We start from the raw sequence: 12,928 nt of genomic DNA, 5'->3' as shown, positions 1-12,928 counted from the left end.
ACGAGATGTGCAGGCAGGGGTGTGCCACTAACTGGCACCAGCCCCGGGCAGCCACGCACCCCTCCCAGACCGGGCACTGGGGCCCAAACCAGGAGCGGCTCCGAAGCCTCCTGGTGTGTAAATGCTGGAAAGCAGAGTGGTGCGGCGAGCGGGCCCCACCTGGCAACACAATGCTCCAGTGCCTGCAGCCCCTCGCTGCCATGCCTGACTGCCCGGGATGGAGATGGAGCAGACGGCGAGGGGCCACAGCCCTGCTCCCTCATCTCTCCTGTGCCCTCATTTCCCTTTTGTTGGTTGTCCACCCCCCCCAGCCCCTGCCTATGCAGCCACCCACACAGCCACCACAGAAGGGAGAGGAGGGGAGCGGGCAGCTCTCCCCCAGCGTCTGTCCCCCCTCGCCCACCAGGCCCTAAGGCCCAGGTGAAGCCGCTGGCTTCTGTCCTCCAATCTATCGTAGGTGCCCCACCACACATGTTGACGGTTAGGGAGTCACCTGCAGGGGCCAGTCAGGGGACAGGCAGAAAGTGGTCCCACCCGGTGCCCAGCTCCTGCACCACCAGGTCCCTCCCTTACTGCAGGGGGAGGGGGTAGCGGTGTCCGCAGGGACAGTCCCATCCTGAGCCTTGTTCTATCTCCACTGGTCCCCCTCTCCACTGCACAACCTCACACGTGCGCCCAGAGGCCAGCCCGCATGCCACAAGGATGACGCTGGGCTGCACTGCCCAGTGGACCTCTCACTGCCACCCCCTCACCCTGTCACTGGGTGTGACACTAAGAAGGAGGGGATTGTCCTCTCTGCCAATCTTTTTAGCTCTGACACCTCTTTTAAATGGAGTGCACACAGTCTGGGAGCCTCTGCGGACGAAAGAAGATGCTTCTGGAAGGTAAGGAGATGCTGACCTGGCCCCTGGGAGGTGGCCACACAGGCTGGAGATACTGCCCACGTGAATGTCCCCATGTATGTGTGGTCGGGTGTCGGGCGGGCATCTTGGTTTTTAGTGAAGAGACCAGGGCCAATTCAGAATCCGGTGTCTCCTGCCCTTCTCTTCCTCGTGAGGTTCTCCCAGAGGGTTATCGTCTCGATTTTCCAGTGTGGGGTCAAAATTGCAGGAGAAAAAAAACGAACAGGGCTCTTTTCATGTCCACAGGCACGTGTGTGCCTTACCCAAGTGTGGACAGGCACGCACACCCCGTCTCGGCCCCAGCCATCCTGCACGGGAGGGAGGCCAGCAACGGCCAGGCCCAGCTCTGGGGGAACCAAGGGATGGAGGGCACAGACACCCAGACTCAGGACGCTGGGGTCCCACGGGGAAGATGGCCCCGCGTGGAGAAGGGCGGGGGTGCTGCAAGGCCTGGGGGGACAGACTGCCAAGGGCGGTCAGGGCCGGAGGTCACGGACCATGCGGGTGGAGCCTGGGCACTGGTGGCTGTAGGGGCTGCCCAGGTGGGGAGACTCCAGGAGAGACAGGGGAAGGGGAGCAGAGGAGGTACCTGGGGCAGCAAAGAGGGGAGTACAGGTGGCCAGAGCCTGTGGGTGGCTTGGCACATGTGCTGAGTGTTGGGAACCTTCGGGGACAGTGATATGACAAGGGTGGTAGGTGGGAGCTGACCTACGGTGTAGGGGGCTTGGGTAAGGGAGGCCCCAAGGGAAGGAGAAGCAGGGCTGAAGGCTCAGACAGGCTTGGGGCTGACCTGCAGGTAGAGGCAGAGCAGGGAAGCTGACCGGCACCTCCTGGAGGAACTGGACGTGGGGATAGCTTCATTCGAAGCAGAAGCCTGGGGCGGGTGCTGGGAAAGGACCAGCTCCAGTTCAGCAGAAGCCAGTGACACAGTGAAGAAGGGGGCTGAAGCGGGGGTGGGCAGCTCACCAGCACCAAGCTCTGCACATCAGGCCCTCAGTCTGCCACCGAGGGTCACTGGGGACCTGCAGGCTCCATCCCCGGCAGGTGGCCAGGAGCTGAAGGATGGAGCAGGTGGCGGGAACTGGAGACAGATCAGAAAGCACATTCCGACTGCGGGGCGGGCTGGCTCTCCCAGGGGCCAACCGGGATGTGACTCCTTGAAGGCCAGTTGTGAGTGTCCGTGAGTGAGTGTCTGCATGAGTGTGAGCAGGTGTGGGTGTAAGGACATGCCTGGGGGTGTGAGCACACGTGAGCAGGTGTGACGTGTGTCCATTCACTGTGGGCTCATGTGAGCTCAGCCAGTTAATGCCCTGGAGGGCCTGTGGGGACGTTGGGGTCTGCAGGGTAGGTCTGTGCCTCTGCCCCCAAAGGGGACACGGGCTGAGCCAGGCAGCAATGCCTGTGCTGAGACGGAGCCTGCCACAGGGTGCTGTGAGATGCTCGTGAGATGCTGGTGGACAGCGGCCTGGGAGCGCAGCCCCTTCCTTACACCCCCACCGCGTCCCCACCCTGGGTTCCGCCCCTTGGTTGTTCCCAAACTGCCTTCTTTTCACCCCCATCCAGCTGTGCTCCCAGCATGCCTGCCTTGATGGTGGGGGGCCCTGCCTGGTCTGGCTCTGTGATGATGGGGCCATGGTGCCCTCCCCAGAGTTGCCTTCAGAAGGAAGTCCCAGGAAAGAAAGGCTCTGGCTTCCCTGAAGGAGGAGCAAAGGGATCCAGCCAAGACTGCCTCTTCCCAAGAAGATGGCAGAACGTGGTTTAGTTAGTAAACCGCCACTAAAATGTGGCTGATGGGTCTGTCTTACTTGGCGAGGCTCCCCAAGAAGACACCACCCCAGGCCACCCTTGGGGACCCCAGCCTACTGCTTAGAGGCCTCTCTCAGCAGCACACCTATCCTCTGCCCCTTCCCTGCATTTCTGGTAATTTCTAGAGGAAACCAAGTTCCTATACTTAGATGAAGCAGGGCTGCTTGAACTTTCCTTCCGGTTCCAGGCACACAGTGGGTCCCCCCTTCCCCAGCCTCAAAAGTCTTTGGATCTAAAAACACTGGACTCTTTGTTGGGGGCCCTGGGGGAGGGGAGAGGGGGCAGGGAACCCAACCCACCTGTTCATTCCCTCCTCCCCCTCCCCCACCCTAGGTCAGAAAGAAAAAAAAAAAGCTTCCTGGCTGATCCAATCTGGAACCTAATCGTCTGGACAGCTGCAGCAGCCCTCAGATGCCAGCCCGGCTGGCTCCCAGCTTGGGCACTGGATGCCTCTCCGCCAGGCCCGCAGCCTACTGCAAACCCACACCAATCCCATGAGCGGGGAGGGGGCAACCCCCACCCGGCGCCCCCCTACCTCCTCTAAGCCCACACCCAGTTCCCACCGACCGGTCCCCGTCCTCCAGTGGCAGCTGCTGGCAGGGCCACAGGAGGCAGTAATATTATATATTACAACAAACAGGGGCGGCCCACTGACAAATAGGCCTGCATGATCTAAATGGTATATTATCCCATAAAAACGTCATCGGGCAGGGCGTCAAAGCCGAGACGGAGCAGCAGTCTTGGAGTGCGGGCTGCAAAACCCGAACCTTCCTTGGCGTGGCCCGGGGCTTTGGGGACATGTTCTAGACAGTGCATGCTGGTTGTAATTTTGTTGTTTGCTTTTAATCTGGAGTCTTTGGTGGGAGAAAGGAGGTCCCAGAGGTTAATGGGGACAGGGGAACCCCGGGGAGCCATCCCCTGGCGGGCAAGGCAGGAGGAAGCCCTGCAGTGCAAGTTACCTACTGCCAAACAGACAGGGCACATGCTGCACCCCAAAGCCCTGAGGTCGGCCTCAGCTCTAGAGCTGTGGCGCAAGTCCCAGCAAAGACCTCCAACGAGGGCCTTTCCCAAGGGGTGCCCACCTCTCCAGGAGGCTGTCGGGAGCGGCAGGAGTGAGAACTTTCTCTGGATGGGTGATGATGGGCTAGGCCTTCCTTCCAGAGGGGCTAGGGCAGCACCCCCGTCCTGGGGGGATGGTTTCTGTTCATCAGAAGTCATCCAGGTGGATACTGGTCAATACTGCATTGATAGGGTTTACTGCCGCCTGTCAGTGGGAGGCTGGGGAGTGGGGCGCTGCCCCAAAGTCTGTGCAGGGTTTTCTCATGGGACTCTCTAGGCAGAGATGCCCTGATGCCACCCAGGTGGAGTCCCCACGTCCCTTCCAAGCTGACCCTTTGCCAGTGTGACCAGGGCCCCTCTGAGAAGGCCACGTGCAATGGGCTGGGATCAGGGCATATGGTGGGAATCCCCCTGGGACTCTGGCCACGCCAATCAAGGCAGCTGCCCTCTGCACAGGGTGCCCCTGGGGCAGAGGGGCAGCTCCCATCTTTTGGGGCCTATATTCAGATATTTATGGTAGGGAGGAAGCCAAGCAGGGCCCAGGGGCCTCTTTCAGGAGGAAGGGCAAGGGGTTACTGGAGGTGGCAACCAAGGCCCCCTTCCGCCCAGAAAGCACTCATTCCCAGTGGCACTGGCTGAACTCTATCTGAGCTTGGGAATTCCCAGCTCAGGGCCGGTCCCAGGCTCAGACCCTGGAGCTAGACCAGGAGCATTCTGGGAAGTGTAGTCCTTTGGGAGTTGGGAGGGCCTGCTGGGATTTCCAGGGGCGTCTCATCAAGAGCAAGCAAGAGGACAGAGCGAAGGAGGTTACCCTGACTGTAATCCCAAGGTGGAAGTTTGACATTCCTGGGAAATGGCTGAACTTAAGACATCTGCTCCCTGAAAAGATACCAGCCAACGCTAGATTCCAGCCTCAGATCATAACCGCAGTGGTCTCTCTGAGCAAGCCATCTGGAGCTCTTATTTTGGTGGGAAGACCTGGGAACTCCCCAGAGGGAAAAAAACCCTGCCTGAAGTGCCCCGACTTCTATCCTCCTCTGGCAGCTGCCCCCAGACAGCAGGAGAGACAAGGGTGCTACCTGCCGGGCTCCTGGAGAGGCTGTAGCGCATCCCGCACACTCTCGCACGTTATTTATGCTCACAGCCCCCGCTGATGACATATGTAAGTTGACAGCGAACATCCTATCAACTTGCTGGAGTGTATCTTGATTGTTAAAACACACTCTTAAAGGTATACGATCATTTATCAAATTAAAATAGCGGCGCCTTGCCTGTCCTCTTTTCTGCCTTCCCTGACCACTCCCCTGCAGCCTCCCTCCTCTGGCCTCCTGGGCATCCTGCCCTTGCACCCAGGCCCTGCTCCTCGGGTTGGTGGGGAGACACTGCCCTGCTTCCAGGGACCCAGACTCAGCACCCCATCCCCACCCTACCCCAGGCCAGGGCAAGCCCACTAATCGCCAAGAAGTGACAAACGCCAGAAGCCCCACCAATTAAATCTAAACTCAAGCAAAGCTCAGTGGCCAGTAAATTATTATTTTTATTAGCTTGAACCAAGTTCCCGTAAGAGAGAAAGTCAACTTGCTCCCATGAATGGCTCTTGTATAATTTATTTAACTCTGTGCTCTTTGCCAAAGCCTGGAATATTTTTAGCTCGTTCTGTTGTTGGATTTGGCTTTTTTATGTGTGTTTCTGAGGGGTATTTTTAGCTCCCTCCATGTTATTCTAACAGCCTCCTGTGCGTTTTGTCCTGTCTGTGCGGGCTGTTGAACCCAGTCTCACAGCAGACGAGGGAGATTTCTAAGAATACACGGGAGTGTTTGGGGGTGATGAGGGATGGCACAAGGCTGCTCCCTGCCTCGCTGGCTAATTTGCCTTAGTGCTCACATGACCTGGATATTCCTATAGGAATATCCTTGTAGGAAAAATCAGACATGGGGGCAGTACAAGCCCCACTGAGAAAAAACCCACATTCCAAAAATGGCTTCACTGGGGTGGGCGAGGCGGCCACAGCCTGGCCGATCCACGAGGCCACTGGATTCCTGGCTCCGCAGGGCAGCCTTGGCTTTGATGTCTGCTTCTGTCACTTAACAGAGCAGGATGGGTAGAGTCTTCGGAAAGTAACTCTTTTCACACCTACTTAATGTTGGTAACTGTTGCAGAAACACTCCACCGTGTCACTGAGTTAATGAGGTATTTACGAAAATGTATTTTTTTTCCTTTACAAAAAAATATCCCATGAGGAGGGAGGGGGACCCTTTGATGGGGTCTTTTTACACCCGGAAATTATCTTTTTTTCCTCTGCATTTTTCTTTTCTTTTTCTTTTCCTTTTTTTTTTTTTTTTTTTTTGAGATTGGCAATCAGAAGCACTGTTAGCAGGAGAGAAGTTTGTGGTTCTCCCACCAGAAGGAACGTGCCGTCCTGTTTACTCCCAACAACCGCAGGCCCAGGGCACCTGGCTTCCAGGCCCGGCCATTTACACCCCAAAGAAGCCGGGAGAAGGGGCGGAGAGGAGAACCCACCCGCTGTCACATTGCTGAAACCAAGACTTGATCGGCTCCTCCGCCTTCCTCGGGTGGAGACCCGGTGATTCTCGAAGGTTCAGCCCTGAGGGGGATGTACAGAGAAGGATGGAGGGCAGGAGCTGACCGGCTAGAAGAGGGGGCGGGGACTGGGCTTCTCCCAGGCCGGGCTGCCTCCTACTAAACGCGCTCGGAGGAGAGGCGCGATCCCCAATCGCTCCAGGCAGTAGCGCTGATGAAAAATCTTGGGTTGGTGCGTTGTTGATTTTCCTTTTTTTTCCCCTAGATTTCACAGCTTTGCCTCCGGACCATCTGTATTAGAGACAAAATCTAACACTGCACTAAAAATAACGATTCCAAACATTCTAATTACACCTTTTGGTGACAAGGTTACTGGAACAGCACTTTACCATAAAACCCTTCAGCCCGATGGTAAAGCTATCGGCACTTTCAGTTTTAGAAAAACAATGGAAGGAGCCCTGGAGCCCAATATCCCATCGGGGTCCCTCAAGCTGACATTTTGAAAGCACTGGGTGGGGACGAGGAAGGGCAGCACTGGCGGAGGGCAGGGAGGGAGACCCTTGGCCAGGCCGTGGGTCTGTGCCAGAGACGAGCAATCCTCAGAAGCCAGGGACTCAATCTCCGGTGGCTGGATCTTACTCCCATGTTAGAGCCGGACAAATAGGAAGAAGCTCGGAGCAATTTTCCTTTCAGCAGGGTAGTCAGTGCAGGGAGGGGCGGGATGGGCTGCTGCAGCCGTGGCCTGTGGACCTGAGGCCATCCGCGAAAATGGGAAGAAAGTCTGCCAAACTGGCCATTTTGAAATCCATACAGGAGATGCAAAAAATATTTTAACTTAATTATACCTTTTTCTTTTTAAACTAGATCATATACAGATACAGACCAAAGCAAAGTAGTCTGGGGTATAATTCCTTTTAAAAAAAATTGATGTAGCTATATTTTAAAACCAATACAAGATACTGGCTTTCAGCAATTTCAAAAGGCTTTCAGCGGCAGATGTTTCTAGCTGGACGCCCTGTAGGCCAGCCTTCCCGTCACAAATGGGTTGAACATCTCCAAGCACAATAGGTCTCTTTGGTCCCCCGGGAGGTGCAAACAGCCTCCAGGAGCAGGGGACACGTGGCCCTCCAGCTCCCCCCCACCAGGGTGCCCTGGGGACCTCCAGCGCCCCCTAGAGCACCCTGCATATGGGGGAGGTGGGTAGGGTCTGGGTCAAGGACACAGACCAAGCCAGCACCCATCCAATTTCTCCAAACCCTCCATGGCCTACGATCCAAGAACCACGTGGTCAAACTTGGAATGAACAAGACAATGGTTTGGGCCACCCAGACCACGTTCCCACCTGACTCGGTGGTGCCGGCATCTGGATATAAGAACAGAAAGGGGAAATGGCGGCTGACCAGGACCTGGGGAGGGCCGTGGGCTGTTGAATGGGGACGAGAGAGACAGCAGTGACCTGAACTGACGGGGAATCTGGTCTGGCCCTGCCCCACCCCATGGGGGGCACAGCCCCAGCCTGTCTGTGTACTACTGGGAGAGCCTTGGTGTCGGGGGCCCTTCTGGACCGGTTTCTGTACCCTCCAGGCTAGAGGGTATGGCATATGCGGGGTGTGTGTGTGTATGTGTGTGTGTGTGCAGCCAGAAGGGGCTAGGGAAACTGTAGCACTGTCCCTGCTGCCACCACAAGCCCCCAACCTCAACCCCCCAGTGTGGGCTGAGCTGGGCGGGCAGCATCTCTAATGCAGGGGCAGGAGAGACAACCACAGGAACAGCAAGGACAGATATTTAAAATCACCAATTGCCCAGGCAAGTACTTTTGCTTTTTTGAGTTATAAATCTATAAGAGAAAAAAGCAAGGGAGAGGAAGAAGGAAGAGCAAGGAAGAGAAAAAAAGCAGCCTTGCAGAAGGCTCGCACTGGAACAGGAAACGCGGGCGAAGGGCTGATTCCAGGAGAGTGCTGAGTCCAGCCCCTCTACTCCCAGCGTGCTCGAACTTTTCGTATCTCACGTTGTAAATGCTAAACGCCCATTAGTAATCAAGCAATTTCTCGTATTTTTTTTCTTTTTAGGTAATTTATGTTTTTCTTTCTGACTGCCCTCCCTTCTGACATTTTCCCTTTTAGCCTGACTCTGCCATCCGTTTTAATCCACACACTAATTGTAATCCCATTAAAGCAGATATAATTTTATTAGTATTCACAGTTCATCAAGCTAGCAATAACTGTTACTGCCAAATTAACAACAACAAAAAAAGCGGCAAACAACATTTCTGATGTTTAGAACAAACTGTAAACAAAAGCAAGCCAACCTTTCAGGGTGACCAGCGGGTCCCCACACGCGCAGCCCCTCCAGCTTCCTGCAAACTCAGCCGGCACTGGCCAGTAACCTCCAGGGTCTCAGGCGAGATCGCGGCCCCTTCGCCACCCTCTGCCCGGCCCTGCTTCTCTTCTGACCTGGCTCGACAGTAATATCAAAGCCACCCGAGACGGGGACTGCTCTGGAGGCCTGGGTCAGCTCTGCCAAGGAACAGCTCTCTCCGGGAGAGAACTGGAGAAGACCCGAGTGCAGGGCGGCCCCAGCTCTCTCCTCCTGGAGCAAATTTGCTGCGAACTCGCCTGCACCGAAATCCGTCGGCGGCCCCCGCGCCGCCCCCAGCCGAGCCGGCGCCGGCGCTGCGCTCCCCCAGGGCGCAGGCCGCGGGGCTGGGCCGCGATCTGGCCACGCTTTGTCCGGCTTTAGCAGGATACCAGAGGCACTTGTTAAAGCAAATGCATCCCCTGCAAACCCATTCTCGCCCTGACACTTCAAGGCTTTATATAGAAACAGGATTTGCTCGTCTTACACCAGCAGTCCCTATTAACGCTCACCCCGCGCACACACCGCCCTAATCCGAGAGGCCGCGGCACCCCCCCCCCCACCTTCACAACGGCCGTTTTGTTCCCGCAGAATGTGCCTCGTTGTCCCAGCCCCGGAATGTTTTAAGGATGTGAATGCAGAATGCAGAATGCAGAAATGAGGTTTCCGCGGAATTTAGTTCTTTTGCAGGAAGGGGTGGGGGAGGGTGGCAGGAGGGGAAAGGCTTTATTTTTAGCCGGCTCCGAGGCTGCCCCTCCGAGACACTGGGGGACCCTGGGGAAGGCCGTTCTAAACCGCGATGATCCGGCTCGGGGCGCCCATAGGATGCGCGGGCCGCCACCGGTGCCGGTGCAGGGAAATGAAACCGAAGGCTTCTCCGCAAATGCTCCAAGGAGAGGAGGGGCAGGCTCCCGTACGACCCTCGACCGTGCCCACCTCGCGGCAGGGCCTCCTCTCCCGCGCCCACCCGGCCGGCACTGACCTGTGTGCGAAGCCATGGGCAGCGGCGACGGGAAGTACTTTCCGGGCTGGAAGTGCGCCGGGGGCTGCGCAGCGGGCCCGGCCGGGGCGAGGCGCGCGGCAGCGGCGGCGCTGCGGTGGCCCAGGCTCCCGCGGTCCGACAGCAGATGCGGCGGCGGTGCGAAGTCGCGGCCATCCATGCCGGGCCCCGGCCCCGGCCCCGGCCCGCCGCCGCCTCCCGGGAGCAGCGCGGCCGGGGCCCGGGGGCGGCTCGGCGCGCGGACGGCGCGCGGGAGGCGCGGAGGAGGCGGCGTCCGGGGTCACTGGCGGCGGCGGCGGCGGGGCCGGTCAGCACGCCGGCGGACTGGTCTCCTCGGCGGGCGGCCGCGTGCCGAGCCGGCGGCCGCCGTGCGGGTCCATAGTCTGCGGAGGCAAGCAGAGGAGACTTGGTGACTCTGGGGCTCGGCTCGCCCGGGGGTCTCCGCCCCGCCCGCCCCCCACCCCCCCACCCCGTCGGCCCGAGCCTCGCGGCCAGGCCCGGCGGCCGGGTCCGGAGAGCTCCGCGCGTCTCCCCGCTGCACGCGCGCGCGCTGTCCACCCGGGCCGCCCCGATCCCCGCGCGCACACGCACCGTCCCGGCCACGCTCCGCCCGGAGGAGCCTGAGGGAACCCGGCCGTACAGCTCGACGCTTCCCCTTCGCGGATCCCTGCGGCGAGGGCGCCTCGGCGAAAGGCTGCTGGCTCCTCTGGGTGATAAAAACCCAAATCTGCGAAGCCATCACGCACACACACACACACACACACACACACACACACACACACTCTCACACGCACACCCTCTCCCCTCCCCCGCTGCCCAAAGGTGTCTCTGAGGGAAGGCCTGGGGTCGACGCTAGCTTTTTTCCTCTCCCCCCATTCCGAGGTTCAGCTTTTACTGCATTCTGCTTAACCGAATGACCATGCTAATTAAGCGAGTAATTTTATTGATTGTAACTCAAGAGTTTTTTTTTTTTAATAACCTTCATTTTCTCCCCTCTCCCATCCCCCTCATGCGTCTTTCGGCCCATTCTTTTGAACCCGCCGCGCCCCCCCCAACATCCCTAACGGGACCAGGCCCCCACTCCGCAATGCCGAGCCAGGACCCCGGGCCAGCTCCCCGGAGCCCCAGGGGTCTACGTCCGCCGGCGGCGTCACCTGGGCCGCCACGCCGCAGTGCCCGGTCGGCCGTCCCGGAGCCGGGAGCTTCCTGGAGAGCCTGGAACAATCACCCCGCCCCCCAGTCAAATTCGCCCAGGATCTTCCTCTGAGGATTGGAGGTTTGGAGAGGGGCGATTTGAGAGTCAGAAATTGTTTTCTCTCAACGCCCCAAATCGGCCACATTATTTCTCCCTTCAGCGCCTGCCCCGGGTCGCCGAGCCGAGGCCTGTCTCTGCACGGCCGGGGGACGTGGGGTTTGCGACGCTGGGCTGGGCCCTGGGGAGGCGGACAAGTGCCCGGGCCCAGCGCAACCTTCACCGCTGCCCAGGTCCCAGCAGACCCCCGGCCTCCGTCGTCCACTTCCACCTCCTGGCTGGGCACTTAATGCCCCCCACCTCCCTTCTCTTCCCCCACCCAACGCCGAGAGTCCACTCGGAAGCGAAATTGGGGGTAATTTCAGACGCTGAGCGCGGAACGGCGGAGCAACACATAGACTGGACGGCTGTGCGCCCGCGTGGAGGACCGCTTTCATTCGACACATTTCTCCTCATTTCCTAAATCTGCATTGTTTTAATGTTTGATATCACCTTAACAACAGGGAGATGGGTAGGCTTAATATTCTTCACTGTGAACTTTGCAGAAAGTCTTCTGATTTTTTTTAGCCGTCCCATCGTGACAATAAAGCGATTAAGATGTTTTCCATTTTGTGAATACCATTTTAAATTGCTATATTTAATGTTACAGGTTCTACACGTCTTATTTGCAGACTATTTTGTGTTTGATTTAATCTACAACCGAAAACATAATGTATTAAGTGAATACATATTTGCTCAGCTGATAAGCTTTTTAATATTTATTCGGAGAGCTTTTGCATTGTAAATAAACGGAACCTACACAAAGAGTTCTCTTTGTCTCTCAACTTTATACAAAGGGGTTTGGGGCTTCCTCCCTCTGGGGATCGTCAGCTCTCTACCCCGGTCTAACAAATAACTCGGCTCGCCGCCGCTCCGGCCTGCAGAGCAAGCGCCCGGCCACCAGGGCCGGGGGAGCGCCGGGCGAGGGGGCTGCCCGCGCCGGGGTCAGGGGAGGGAGGGGCTGCCCGCGCCGGGCTAGGGGCCGGGGGGCACGGGGAGGGACAAAGGGAAAGGAGGGGAGGGAGGTCGGGAACCTGCGGCTTCAAAGGCGCGGAGGGCCCGGGGCTGCGCGCGCGGGGGGTGGGGGGCTTCCCGGCGGCCTCCGGGGAGCCGTGTATGCTATGCTTTTGTTTTGTGGGGTTTCTTTTTACCGATAAGAAATTCCAAAATTGTCGAGAAAGAAAGAGTTGCTCTCGATTCTCGGGACGCGGGCTTGGTTACCAGCAGCAATTTTAATCTTCACCTTCAGCGGGTGGATCGCGGGCTGGATTGATCCTTCCCCACTAGCCCGCTAGACTTTTTACGCGGAAGGAGGTGGGTTATTGTCGCTCGTCTGTGCCGCAGAGATTCTTACCAGGTCGGAGGGAGCTTTTCTTTGTGTTCTTTGCTCGCGGGGAGAGGCCGCGCTGCGCCTCACCGCCCGCCAGAGAGCGGCTCCTGGGTGCCTGCGGAACACGAGCCAGGCAGGGAGCGGGGCGGCGACGCACGGCCGCCCCGGCCTGGGCCCGGCGCCCCGAGCCCGGAGCTCAGGCGCCGCCATTCGCGAGTCCTAGGGCTCCGAGCCCCCTCCCCCCAGCTCCAGGAGAGGCCGCAGAAAAGGACAGCTCCAGCCTCGGATCGGGCCGGACTCAGAGAGGAAACGGAGCGAAAACGGTGGCGGGCACGGGGCCCCATGCCGGCTGGAAAATCGCTGACAAGGGTATTTTGGAAACAGCCGAACCTCGGAAAGCCGGGCTCTTCCCCAGGACCCCGCGGCGCGGTCCCTGGAGCCGCCCGTTCCTCTGCGCGTGGCTCAAGCGCTCCAAGATATGGGGCTCCTTCGGGTTTCCTTCAGTTTTAACTTATACACGGAAAAACCTGCCCTTGCTTCGGCCTCCCACATCCCCCGGCGCCGTCTCCGAGTGCGCTGGCGTTGTGGGACCTGCAGGCTGGGCTGGGGCCCGGCGCGCGCGGGGCGCGGGCTGCTCGGGCGCC

General features: G+C 58.6%; 1 protein-coding gene across 1 annotated transcript in view; it reads right to left on the bottom strand.

Moving 5' to 3' along the window:
* BAHCC1 (BAH domain and coiled-coil containing 1) overlaps positions 1–10,996 on the bottom strand; it is a 57,238-nt gene extending 46,242 nt beyond the window's left edge. The window contains exons 1-2 of the mRNA XM_027080993.1: positions 10,255–10,996; positions 9,646–10,046 (exon numbers count right to left, since the gene is read on the bottom strand). Coding sequence (XP_026936794.1) covers positions 9,646–9,823 — 178 coding nt within the window. The 5' untranslated portion in view covers positions 9,824–10,046; positions 10,255–10,996. The remainder of the gene's footprint in view (positions 1–9,645; positions 10,047–10,254) is intronic.
* Between the last annotated feature and the right edge of the window lie 1,932 nt (positions 10,997–12,928).

The sequence above is a fragment of the Aethalodelphis obliquidens genome, unplaced genomic scaffold, assembly GCF_003676395.1.
Source record: "Aethalodelphis obliquidens isolate GAN/ISIS:26980383/991018 unplaced genomic scaffold, ASM367639v1 scaffold44, whole genome shotgun sequence".
Classification (NCBI taxonomy): domain Eukaryota; kingdom Metazoa; phylum Chordata; class Mammalia; order Artiodactyla; family Delphinidae; genus Aethalodelphis; species Aethalodelphis obliquidens.
The sequence above is the reverse complement of the archived record's forward strand: the minus strand, read 5'-3'. Positions and strand labels throughout refer to the sequence as shown.